The 13,219-nt window shown below is 37.7% G+C and overlaps 1 protein-coding gene across 1 annotated transcript in view; it reads right to left on the bottom strand.

The window, feature by feature from the left end:
• Positions 1-2,468: 2,468 nt before the first annotated feature.
• LOC109980795 (protein turtle homolog B-like) overlaps positions 2,469-13,219 on the bottom strand; it is a 133,935-nt gene continuing 123,184 nt past the window's right edge. The window contains exon 21 of the mRNA XM_029276505.2: positions 2,469-13,042. Within this exon, the coding sequence (XP_029132338.1) occupies positions 12,828-13,042 (215 nt within the window). The 3' untranslated portion in view covers positions 2,469-12,827. The remainder of the gene's footprint in view (positions 13,043-13,219) is intronic.

The raw sequence follows: 13,219 nt of genomic DNA, 5'->3' as shown, positions 1-13,219 counted from the left end.
TAGCCTACTTCAGTGTTAGCTAGCTAACGACATTACCCCCGAACAGCACATTAAGCAAACATTTCAACTTACCAAGTCAACGCAGATATCCTTAAATATGACGTAAAATCCCGTTTTTCAACCTCAAATAACTTATTTAAAACAAACTTCACAGAAAAATGAGCACATGAACACAATGTAGGGTGATAATAACTAATGATCACAGCAGAGTTTATGTTTGTAAAAAAATTATGTGACGAGTATTTTAACTTTACAGTTTGACCCACATCCCATCTGTTATCATTGAGGAGGCGGGGTTTATGACCTATACTGCAGCCAGTCAGCAGGGGGAGCTCTACAAATAAAAGCTTCACTAGACCGGGGACCTTGTCTCGTCCATTTTTTTTTACAGTCTATGGTGGTTACAATGACAATATTGCTCTGTTCATTCTGCTCTCCTCTCATATTTATCCACATAAATCTCAAGTTTGGTTGAATAAAAATTATTGGGTTTTTTTCATGAAGTTGACAGGTGCTTCGCTTTTTTAGTGAACATAAGGAATTGTGGGTCATATTATCTTATCTCCTTTCGTAAAGAATGGCCCAGTGTATCCTTTGCTTAAGGACATTATGAAGGCATCAATTACACTCCTTTCCTTATCATTTGAACTTAGCATTAGCATTTTGCTATAAACACTAAGAGCAGTGCATCTGGAACTTGTGCATGGTTAAATGTTACTGTATGTCCAAGTTAAATAAACTAATAAAAAAAAATAAAAAATGTAGGAATTCATACAGCTCTTATCACGGCTGACACTTAAATACTTGATTTTCTTCTTCTTCGGTGGAGTTTCATAGTGGTTGGAATCCATATGTGTTGTGCATTACCTCCACTGACTGGATTGTTGTATTTCCAATGTGCAAATATTTACAGTTTCCACCCAAAGTGGATTGAGACATATTCTACTTGCCACAGGCTGCTACATCTTTAATGGCCTGTTTGTGTCCCATACAGCCATAACCAACCTATGACAAGTCCCTCATTTATCTCTAGTAACTTTGCCATTTTATCCCTGTTAACTGCATGGTCAAATCTGGAACAGTTATTAGGGAACAAATGAGGAACCGATAGTAAACTAACTACTAGTTTACCATTGTTTATCATAAACATATAGTACATATGAAAACATTCATCTGTATCATATGTTGATAAAGACATATTCAGATATCCAAAAATTCAGCCAGATTCAAGAATTGTGGTCTACATGCTGCCATGTCTTTAAATGACCCGTCAGTACCCACAACTGTCCCTTATGGCCATAAAACCCTGAACACGCTCGATCTCGGAAGCACAGGGTCTGGGCCACAGAGAGCAAGGAGGATGGATTAGGTGGCTTTGTAATGTGTCAGCTCCCGTTCCCTTTAAGAGCCAGGAGCGCCTGAAGGCTGGTGAGCTGGTATTTACATGGCGTATTTCTGTCTTTGTTTATAGATTGACAGGACTCTGAACGACTCATTTAACTTCTCTCCTTCTGTTGTTCCCCCTGAACACACAAGTCACACACAGGAGACTTCATGAAATATGTTGGTGCTCTGAATAAAGTTATGTACCCTGAAGCAACACAGTTTACTAAAATCTGAAGACATGCCAGACGTATCAGACAGGATCTGATGTTAACTGGCTTATCATCTAAGACAGGTAGGCTGTATGTTTACTCTAGAATCCATGGCTTTATCTCTGCCATGTGCATAATGGACACTGGACAGTCTGTTCTCATATCTGTGGGCTTGGTTGTCGTTTGCACTCATCGACACAATATGTTTGTGTGTTAAACCTCGTTTTGTGAGATGTGTGAGTGTTCGTGCTTCTGCATGTGTTTTAGTGTATATCGGACAGAATGTGCATCAAACAGTGCAGGCATAATGGAGAGCTTGGTGTTGGTCTTGGGCTGGAGTTCTTCAGTCTGTAGAAGAATTCTCCGCCGTAGTGGTGAGTGTCTTCAGGTATCTGCCTCATCTCGAAAAGGAATATGGACATGTCAGGAAATGAGCCAAACAATATCTCGTCTCTGAGCCCTCTGTCCAAATTCAAAAAGCTAAATCCAAATGTATCAGTAAATGTTTTTAAATGAGCAGAGGGAGAACGCTGCTGTGCATCTGTGTCTAAGAAACAGAGTGGAAGTGTGTTGTGAAGTCATCTCTGTATGCCGACATACTGCGTTGTAAATTTAAGACAAGGTTTCAGTTGGTTTATGGCCCGCTGATTTACGTGTCATTTTTAAGGCTGACATGCTTATTGGCTCTAACTTGGCCATACGTTTATGAGCGATATTTACACGACAATGTCAGGGGCTTAAAATGACAACTGCATCAGATGGAAAATCCAGAGTATATCTGAACCTGTAAAAAAACAACTCTGAACTTATTAAATGTAAGGTGCAACAAATTATCAGAACCCGTTTTTTTTTTTAATAACAAGAAAAGTCATGTTGGAAAATTTAAACATTTTAATAAATAAAAATTGATGTAATATACACCATTATGAATATACAACTACAACAAGCATACCAAGACATTTGAAATACAAAAAACTGACAGTTCAATTTAGTTGCTTTAAAAGCTTAAATTTCTAGGAAGAGTGGGGGTGAGCAGGAGTTACAACAGCCATACATTCTTGTTAGTGTTTGTGCCAACAAATATAAAAAGCATCATGACCACTGACTTCTCAGAGATGGTAAAAACACAAAAATAAGATCAAACGTCCATTAAGTGGATTGAAGATTTGAATAGACATTTTGAGGTACTGAGTTGTCTACGCCTGTGACTACAGTGAACACACTCACATGTTTTGTTGTTGTAAAAAAAGAAACCAGTTGTGTACATCTCAGGAAGACTGCACAATTAAGAGGAGACAATGAGTTTTGTTTGTTCTTCTTCCACTTGTATTGCATTTGTTACAAAAGAAAACAGAAGCTTGTATGTTTACATAAAGTTTTCATGTATAGAGGCTCCACAATGTTGAGTTGAGTCTTGGCAGCAAATGTTTTTTCAAATAGTTTTAGAAAGTATCTTTTCAACACAATATATCTGGTATCAAACATAGTAACCCCTCAGGTCCCTTAATGGTGGTTATGTGGTGAGTTTTGGAGTAGTCTGGCTGCACAAGAACCACTGGCATTTTCCTCTGACGTCACGCTCAGGGTGGGAAATCTTGTATGTATATTCTACATCTGTTTTCCAGGTTTGCCGAGGGATATAAACCAAAGAAATCTTACTACAGTTATCATAACTGATTCACATTTTCTCAGCAACTGATAAGACGTAAATAAAGGAAATCAGAAAGCGGGCCATATTTTAAGAAAAAACAAAACAGCCTATTTGATGGCCCGATAATAATGACCCTTTGATAGCTTTATGACAAGATAAGATAGCTTTAGTTTGCATTGAACCGTTCAATATTGTTAGCTAAATGCTAACTTAAGGTACAATGATTAGGTAGGAACAGCTGCCCATGTTTTAAAGTAAATCAAACATATTTGATTTCTCATGAAGTAACAAAAGTTAATCAATAAAAGCTGTGTTGTGATTTTAGCAATTTTCAGCTAACATTATGTTTGATAGAGTTACATGACAGGATAGGATAGGCTAAAAGGGTTGGTTAGAATTCATACATTTTTTAGCTAACGTTGATCATGTTTTATGATAAACTAGGATATCCTAAAAGGCTAAGTTTGCATTTAAATAAATGCTAGCCAAAATTGACTGTTTCCTTAGAATTTAAGTCTATCACATGGACATTAATGTTAGCTTTGAAGTGTTAAATATTAGCTAAAGCAGACAAAGAATGGTAGAAAAAATCTTGAGGGAAATCTGGTCATTTATAGAAGTAATACTACATATTTGATAAATGATTAAGTAACCAAAGATAAGTAGCAACAGCTAATATTAACTAGAAAGTGGTTGAATGCTAGCAAAGCTGTTGACTAACTTGCTAATGAGGCATTAAATATGTAGTTTTTACTGTAGACACTGCCTGATGTCTTTCTGGATTTGTAATGTCCATCATACTTTAACAGTTGCTGTTCAATCGTTTCCTTTAAATGCTGCTTTTCTTTGCAGCATGACAGTATAACTTATCTCCCGACCCTGAGCATGTTTGGAGAAGAGAATTGTTTTGTGAATCAGTCATAAGGGTTTCTGGAGGGGGTTACTATGTTTACCTGACCGGATAAAAAGACTTTGAGAAATACAAAGGTCAAGGTGAGCATCGATATTCACCCACACCAAACACAATGTTCAGAAACTATTTTGCAATCACCAATACAATCGTAGCACTGGGACCAAAATTAATAAGAAAATAACAAACTCAATCCCAAGAAAATCATTATGATGTGTATTTAAATAAATGTCCTATTGAATTTCCTTGCTTTTAAAATTTGCCACTCAAAATGTTCTTCCTATCTGATCTGTGTATTCCCTGAAACTACAGCAGTCAAAGAAAACCATCCAAAGACATGACGAGCAGGTCAGATGACATACTGGCCAAACAACCACCTTCAGTACAGTACAGGATCGTGTAGCTACATTTTGTCTGAAGCAAGGAAACAACTAACTTAAAAAAAGCACCACAGATGTTTTTTTGAATAGCACCAGTTGTCATAATGTATAAGACTTGTTTTTATTTTTTGGCAATGTACAGCACTGAATTAAACGTCTCCACTGTGTGGAGTAACTTTTAGCAGCTGCTGCAATGCTCAACCTCCACTTTTGAACAAAAAGGCAACTAAACGTTCATCGCATTAACTCAAACATGCTTTTTGTTTACAAACCAAAAAAGAAAAGAAACGGAAAGCAAACATTTGGATCCCCCTTCTGTCAGTTCAAAGCAGCATCATGAAGCAATGTGTCTGTTACATACATACTGTAAATATATACGCTGTGAAACAGTTTGTGAATTAGATGATTATACATGTTTATTCTCTGCTGTGATACAAATTGCAACGGAGCACCATAGTAGGGAAAAAAAAAAGACTCTCACCGTTCTGTCATGCCAAAGAACTTTTTAAAAGGGACTGCAGAAGCAAGTTTTCAACTAGAGAGGAGCTAAATCCACCGAAATAAAGAGTGGTTAGAAGATGTCCAGTAACAAGTCCCCTCTCATCAAATATGGCAGCTTGGTTTGTGGCCCTACGCTTCAAAATATGACCATCTAGGTACAACTCTAGTGCCATTTTGGCATGTGCAGGTAAAAGTGAAGTCATGGGACAATGCCCATTTGTTTTTGAAGAGGTGTTATGAAGCCCAAAGATGGCAGAGACCATCTACCTTCCAGCTGATCCAAAAGAAAAAAAGGTGGAGTTGATGGAGGCCAAATGAAACATGGCTGCTGAAATACGACAGTAGCTCATCCACCTCATTATTAAGCTAGCATTAACGCCTGTACCTTATTTTATCAGGCAGTATATTTCTTTAATTCTGCTCTAACAAAGGGCATTTTGACATTCCACCTAATGGGGCTTCCTTGGTTTTTGGAAGCCCCCCTCAAGTGGACACTCAAGGAATTACAGTTTTTTTTCCACTCCTGCATTTGCTTCATTTTTCAGCACCGGAGGTTTCTGCTTGTAAGAAGTATTTCAGAGTCCAATTAGATCTTCAAAATGAAGCAGTAAATTTAGAAAACAGGCATGAGCTGGTTGTGAATTGGTTGCATTAATAATCAGGTTTAGAAACCGCAAAAGAATATTCTAGACTGATGTGTTCAGGGGACGGGGGCCATTAGAGGGTACATGTGTTTCTTTTGGGTGTGGGGTGAATAATGTGTGCATTATTAGATTAAGAAGTGAAGAGTAATTATTAATAAAGCATAATGTATAAAATGTAATAAATACTTAAAGTAGTCATGTAACCTACAGTACGCCTGTTACCAAGCTAAGGCATGGCATATGACATACTCACTTTATTTCTTTAAAACAAGTTCCCATCTTAAAACATCAATCTGAAATTGAGCGCCACACTCCATGATTATGAGTTGTACTTTCAGCGTCGTGTTTTGAAGTCTAGGGCCACTGAAAAAAAACAGCTGTTTGGACTACTTAGGAGTGAGCGCGTGCTGCCCATAAGTACTCACAAAGCAAAAGGATGATGAACTTTAGTTTGCTGAATCATTCTGTGTCAGTCTCCGTGTAACAGACAGTGAGATATACAGTACAGTAACGTTTTGGTGCACCATTTTTTTTTTTGTACACAACCTCCAGACAGACGTCATATATCTCTACTTTGTGTTAAGATTCTGCTACAATATAAAGCAACACATAGATATAAAAATAATAGAATATAGACTTATACATTCTTGAAAACAAGTACTGTCCCCAAATATAGATACTCATAAACCATTTTGGTTCCATGACAATATATATATATATATATATTTATACGTGTATTTATACTTTTTTCTCTATATCTCCTGGCTCTATGATATTACATTTTTAAACTAATTTCTAGCTTTCAGAAGATTTCCATCACTCACATAGACATTGGTCTGTCACATCATGTGATAATGTGTCGCTGAGGCAGACCCTACACTACTCAGTTCCCGCCCGCTGATGTGCATCATCTGACAGGGTATGCTCATGTGAACAAAAACTCAAATGGGTAATGACTGTTTTCACAGTCAGATTTGGACAATAGTTGATACATTTTTAAATCTCAGTACTTTCCTGCTTGTTGCCATAGGGACACACTGATAACAAGTATTTCAAATGGTTTGCCCTGACGGTTCAAAATAAGCACGGCTTTGTTTACAGTTTAGGTTTTAAATGGTGGAATCAGCCTCCTTAGTACTTTATGTAATTTAATGTTGTGGTGTTATTTAACTCTTAATATAATAAATATAATATCCCCCACCTTTAAAAAATGTCCTTAAAGGAGTCCTTCAAAGTCTACACTGAGTGTAATTATGTAATTTATTTAGTGTATTACTCTCACTTTAAGGAAGCTAATTGTATTATTGTACTGACCTGTGAGATAAGATTCTAGTTATATGATAGTATAGTTATTTTTGATATATTAAACTGCAACATGTAATCGTTTCAATTTGCAGTGTGTTGCCGGAAAATGTCGAGATTAAAAGCCAAAAACAATCATCTATATGGAGACATTTTGATGTGAAAAGTCAGAATCATAAGTGTAAAAGGAACCCTTGGGCTCAAATGTGTCCAGAATTGTGCAGAATTTAGTTTTTAAAAAAGTGTTGTTTTTTTTCCACATGTCTCTGCATGTCGGGTGATGAGAGTTCAAAGGACAGAGCTGTGTATTTAAAGTCTTTTCTGTGATAAAACAAAAACAAATGTTTAGTTTTTGTGGTATCTGTTAGCACCAGAGGGTTTTCCTCTCCTACTGCAGCATGTGAGGTGAAAGTTTGTTAAATGTGTCAAAAATGGGATTATTCTTTACAACGTGGGAATAAGTCTCTGTCAATGCATCATTCTGCTCTGGCCTGATGATGCAGACCTTTATGACTTAATTTGAGTCTTAGTGTGAATGTGAGTGTGTTTTTATATTACTGAGCTCTTTATGTGATAGACAATAACATTTTTTGAATCTTGAGTCTTGAACAGCTCAGGAGTTTTTCTTTAAAGGAGTTATTAAATCTGTGTGATGTTTTTCACCACAATAACTAACTCTATTCTATTTGGGGGTCTTCTACTGTACCATCAAATACTTATATAAAACTGTGTAGCATTGTTGGAGGCTGAATATGTCAAAGGTTACAGAACAGCAGCGGCTCTGTGGTCAAGACTCCATGATCAATCTGGGATTTGTTAATGACAGATCAATTGGTTTATCTCTGAGTGTTGTGTGTAACACAAGTCAGACTGCCATGTGAAAAACAAATCATCAAAATGTGTTTCTGTTCATTCCAGACTACACTACTGTGGATTAAAATGTACCTAACACAAGATGTAAAGATTAATTAAATGGCATCCATTTCTGGGATTGTTAACATTTTTAGTTTGAAGTCAGTTTAAAGTCTGACTGATAACTTTGATCTGTCACAGCTCCTGTTGGCTTTGGACCTGCAGATCATCGGTTTACTCATTAAAGCTACAGGGCGTTTGTTCTGGTGGTGACAACTCTGCATGTGTCTGAGTAGCACTGAACATTTCACACCATGCAGATAATGTCTTTCACTTTTTTACAATGTTCATGGAAACATCTCTCAGTGGCACATCAGGACGTATACAGTACTTCTTTATTGAGGCTGATGTGACCTCACCCTCGTCATATAAGTTAAGATGCCCAATCCATCGTGCTCACACTGTCACTCCCTCTTTGAAGCCCTTAGTGAAGAAGTATCCTCACAGTCACACAAAGCTACACACCTGTGCTGCTTTCAACAGCCGTCCTGTGATGTTGGATTTTCAGGGGTTTCTCTAAGTTGGTGAAGTCATTCTCTCTATACTTTCAGCCAAAACATTTAAAAATCTAAATCACACCATCGAACCCTCATTAGATTCAGAATTATTGACAGTTTAGTTCAGTTAAGCAGTTTGAGTAGTTTGGAGGTGAAAGACGGAAAGTAAATGTTCAAACTTTAACTTGTAAAGTCTAAAAACTGGTTCTCCTCGTCTACATAAAAACTGTTTCCATTTTTAAATAAAAAATGTAAATATAGTTTATGTTAAATTCTGTAACTGCATGCATATTGTCGACCAATTTGTAATAAAATATGCCATTTCTTATATTACATTTTACAAGATATAGATCAATTTATATCTACACATTTGGATAAAGAGTCTTCTTTTTATTTAAATCTGTCTATGTTGATTTCTTTGAAATCTTTAAATTACAGTATGGATCAGTGTGAAGTTGGCAAAGTGCATTATTTGTGATTTTGCAGATACAGTTTACACTAAATTAATTATAAAGTTAATTCTTCAGGAGAAAAAAGACATTAGATACGAGTTGATACAGTACAGTATGTCCATTAGAAGCAGGTTTGATTGTTATAATAAAGTTCTTTTTGTTTTCAATTCTTGATAAAAACTCTTTTAAGGAAGTTCAAAGACGTTCTGGTATCTTCATGTACACGGTAAGTCAGAGTCCCGACCTCACAGCCTTAACCCGTGATAATATAGCCAGTATCTTTAATGGGGAACTGATTGAAATCACTTCCTGTTAGGTGTATTTATCCTCCATACACAGTGCAAGGATCTCTATCCTCTCTTCAAACACAACAAACTGAGTGCTGCTGATAAAGACCTCCCTGGAGAGATCAGCTGAGAGGACCCACAGCAGCACAAACAACAGAAGACGAGCAGTGAAACATTCAATAAAACAAACGTATGGAGCTCTCTCTTCTTAAACCTTTCTATAAATGGCATAAAAAAGGCTTTTATGGAAGAAGAGCTCCTTGTTTCTCTTTGATTGTGATTTTGAATCCAAGCACGACTCCAACAAGCGTCCTCCAACCACAGATGTAAAAATATGAGCGGCTGTGCAGCCTTGAGTCACTTTTGAATAACGAGGTCCTCAAAAATGTGTCAGCAATGAGATGGGATTTGTCTTCATTTATCAAGAGGATAACTACTCTTTAGCTACTCAATGAATTGCTCAGCACCTTTGACTGCAAGAAGAGCCTTTATATGACACCCCAAAAAAAACTATTAGATCGGATTCTTCATTGAGCCATTACTTTTTTAGCTCTCTTTTAAAAAACTGTTTGCTAACAATTGAAGATTATAATTTGTCATCAGCAAAAACAGCTGTTCCACCTAGTTTGTCAGTCAAATTTGTTAGATTTTTTATTTTTTTTGGCACCTGCATTGGGGAGTCATAGGCTTTAGACTTTTTAAACTGAGCCTCAAAACTATTTGGAGGGGCTGAGAGCTGAGCTGAACTTATTTCTAGGTGTCTGTGTAGGTTCTCTGTTAATCAGGTCATGGTACATTTGAAGCTTGATTAAAAGACAACTTGACTTGGTTGAAAATCTTAAAGATGTTGTACCTCTCCTCCTAGTTTAGAACTGAAGAAGAATTTTGCAGGAGCGGTGACACGACTAAAAGATCTTCAACCTAGTCCAGTAGTCTTTGGATCAAGCTTTCGAATAGGTGGAATTTGGTTTAAGGTGAGTATTCATCATTATTATTCACAGAGAACTCTTTCTCTTTATAACAAAAGGATGGTGTAATTAAAACATTAAAAAAAATAGTTTCACATTCAAATATATGTTTCTCAGGAACTCGGGGGCTGTGAGCTGAGCTGCTGCTAAGCTTGTTTCTTTAATACATTCAGATCCAAATGTCGACAGGAGCCATTTAGAATTATGTCTTATAGTAGTAAACTTCCTTGTTTGAGCCCAGTTGCCTGAGACCACCTCTTCAAGTGGACTTGTAGTACGGTACGTTTGTGTTCACACTGATCAAATGAACCGGACTTTGGGCCTGGGTTCCTAATGTGAAACAACCCTTACTTAGTATTTTCTTTCATATTTAGTAGTTCAATAAAAATATGCATGTTTCCTCTTTACACTTTTCTAACAGATGCTTTCTGCATTCAGAGCAGAACTCTTCTCCTTCTGCAGGCGCTTAATGTGTAAAAACTTCATCAGTTAACTAAACATGGTCACTTGTGGCTGATTTTAAGGAGACCGTGTTGGAGTTGTGTTTTCTCAAAATTACAACATCTGTATAACAAACAAAAGAAAACCGAGTGTACCCCTCCAAACACACTGCAGTAGGACACTGATGCTGCTTTCAGCATGTTGGTGTTAGGAACCAAAGATATGTCAGTGAAATCAACCTCTGCAGAAACCGAGCACCTTTGAAACAAAGCTCAAGACAAATATAGAAAAAGGGCAAGAAAAGCTTGGAAGTGTTGCACTACACACTCCTCCTTAGCTGATCTAAAATATGTCAAACAAGTTCGCTGTGTTGTATCCGATGTAATGGCACTTTCTTTACTTATCCAAACATTGTTTAGCCCCCTAGTTTCCCCGTATCCAGGCCAGTTAGACAAACTTCATCATGTCACTCAAAAATCATTGGCTCACTTTGAGTTACCTTCCCTTCAGGGATGACAGTATACTTTCCCAATTTCTATTTCAAATGACCAACACATAAAGAAACAAAATACAAAGGCTGTGAATAAAAAACACATGCGCACACAAACAAACACACAAATAAAAAGTCTAAAAGTAGAAAAAAGAAAATCTGACAAAAGTGATGCTGGCAACCAACCAGAAGATCCATTAAGGCCAAACAAAGCCATTATTATTATTTTATTTTGTTATGCCCTCTAGTAAGTATGAAAAAATACTATCATTTACTATGGCACAAAATCTTATCCTCCACTACGTATGGTTGTTGTTTTGAATTGTTTTTGGCATAACTATCGTTCTCGCTGTTGGGATTAGGAACCCTCTACACTACCTAAAGTAGAAGAACAGACACACATGTCTGATGAAATGGACAAGATTTTGCTCCAGTGCAAACTGTAATGAGATATGAAGAGCTGAAGGTAATTGGAGCACTTGTATGAATGAGTGAACGCAACGCTCATAGTTTATTATAGGTGAACAAAATGCACTGCACGACATCTGATTGTAAAGACATGACGTGTAGTGAAAGTTCAAAATGAGTTCCTACAGGCCAAGATGAGGAGTTCAGGGTTGTGTTTCTGTTTGCACTCGTTCTTTAGACAACAAGTCAACGTCCCGATCTGAAATGGCGGAGCAGATAAGATGAGTAAAGGTGAATTTCAAAATGAGTTTGAAAGAATTTTCACGCTCCAATAAAAAATCATCTTACTAAGCTCAGAAATGGGATTTAAGAAGGAGGTCGTATTAGAGAAGCGAGCTGATAAAGAGAGAGGTGACAAAAGGCTAGTTTGATCTGCTGGCTGATCCTGGTGGTGGTGAGATCTCGTGTCCTGTGCTCTGAGGTATACTTGGTAAGAAGTGAGAACACCCATGAGGTGAGTTTCTCGGTCGGCAGATAATAGACGTTGCTGGCGGAGAGGATCCCGTGGAAGTTGCTGTAAACGGAGACCCGAGGGGGGAAGGGGGCGTTTTTTTTTTTTTGGAAGGTAGTGGTGGTGTTGGGTGGAGGGAGGGGGGATCAGGTGGGGTGGGCTCAGCACAAGAAACGTGACCCAAGCCTGGAGGAGCCTTTTGAATCAAATCAATGGAGTAAAACCGGAGTCGGACAACTTGTTTGTTTTTAATCAAGAAAAGGAAATCAGGGACGCTGGTAATCACGTATTGCCTCTTTTTGATTTCACTTTTTTTTTTTTTTGCACTGGAGTAAAACTTTGGAAAACTGTGGCAGCTAAAAGTTTTATTTGAACTCCTAAAACTTGCCTTTATACATTTTTAAAGGGAATGCGACCTGATTTAAGCACACAGATTGATGTCGTGCGTACAGGTTTCCCAGTTACTATCTGTAAAAAAACAAGCTAATCTTTATGTAAGAGCACGCCTCAGATGTTAATTTGTTATGCCATGTTGATCACCAATTCTTCTTTTTCATTGACTTATATTGGGACAAAATTCTGTCTGGACTTTTTCTTAAGTTTGGTGACTGTAGATCAGTCTGGTGGGTTTTTGATCTGGTTTCTGATTCTTGTTTTCACAGATTAGCTTGATGTCATGGCAGAATGCTTTCTCATGCAGATTGAACTGACCAGTAAACCAATTCTGAATGCTCAAATACAGCGCTACTCCCTTTAATCAATAGTTCAGAATCATTTAAAGTGTTTGTTTTAAAATCTGGAGTGTAGCTAGTGCCGTTTTTTTTTTTTTCATATGGGGTTTGTGTTGTATGGTGGTGACCTTGTCCTCTAGGGTTTTTTTAAAGGAGAGTGGCATGGTCCAGGTCTATGTTGTCCATGCTGGCCAAAATAGCCTTCTGGTCCTCGCGGGGTGGGCGTCGATACAGCAGAGCAGAGAAGCGTGTGTATGGGTCGTAGAGGATGGGCCGTTTCTTCTTCTTGCGGAGGTAGAGAGCTTCTTCGGGCTGGAGTACCTGAGAGGTGTAGGCCTGCTGGGTCTGAGAGGTGGAGACACCTGGAGGAGAGGGGGAGGGAAAAGCAGGTCACCAGAGACCAGCAGACCTCAAAGTGACTATGTTTAAAGACGCAAGCTCAAATGTGTTTTTATACTCAAAGCCTGTCCCAATGCTTTCTTAAACAGGTTTGGAAATGTCATAGTCTGCTGTACCACATGCTGTGGTCCGCATCAACC

Source organism: Labrus bergylta, chromosome 14, assembly GCF_963930695.1.
Source record: "Labrus bergylta chromosome 14, fLabBer1.1, whole genome shotgun sequence".
Lineage (NCBI taxonomy): Eukaryota > Metazoa > Chordata > Actinopteri > Labriformes > Labridae > Labrus > Labrus bergylta.
Note: the sequence above shows the minus strand (reverse complement) of the source record. Positions and strands in the feature narration are given on the sequence as shown.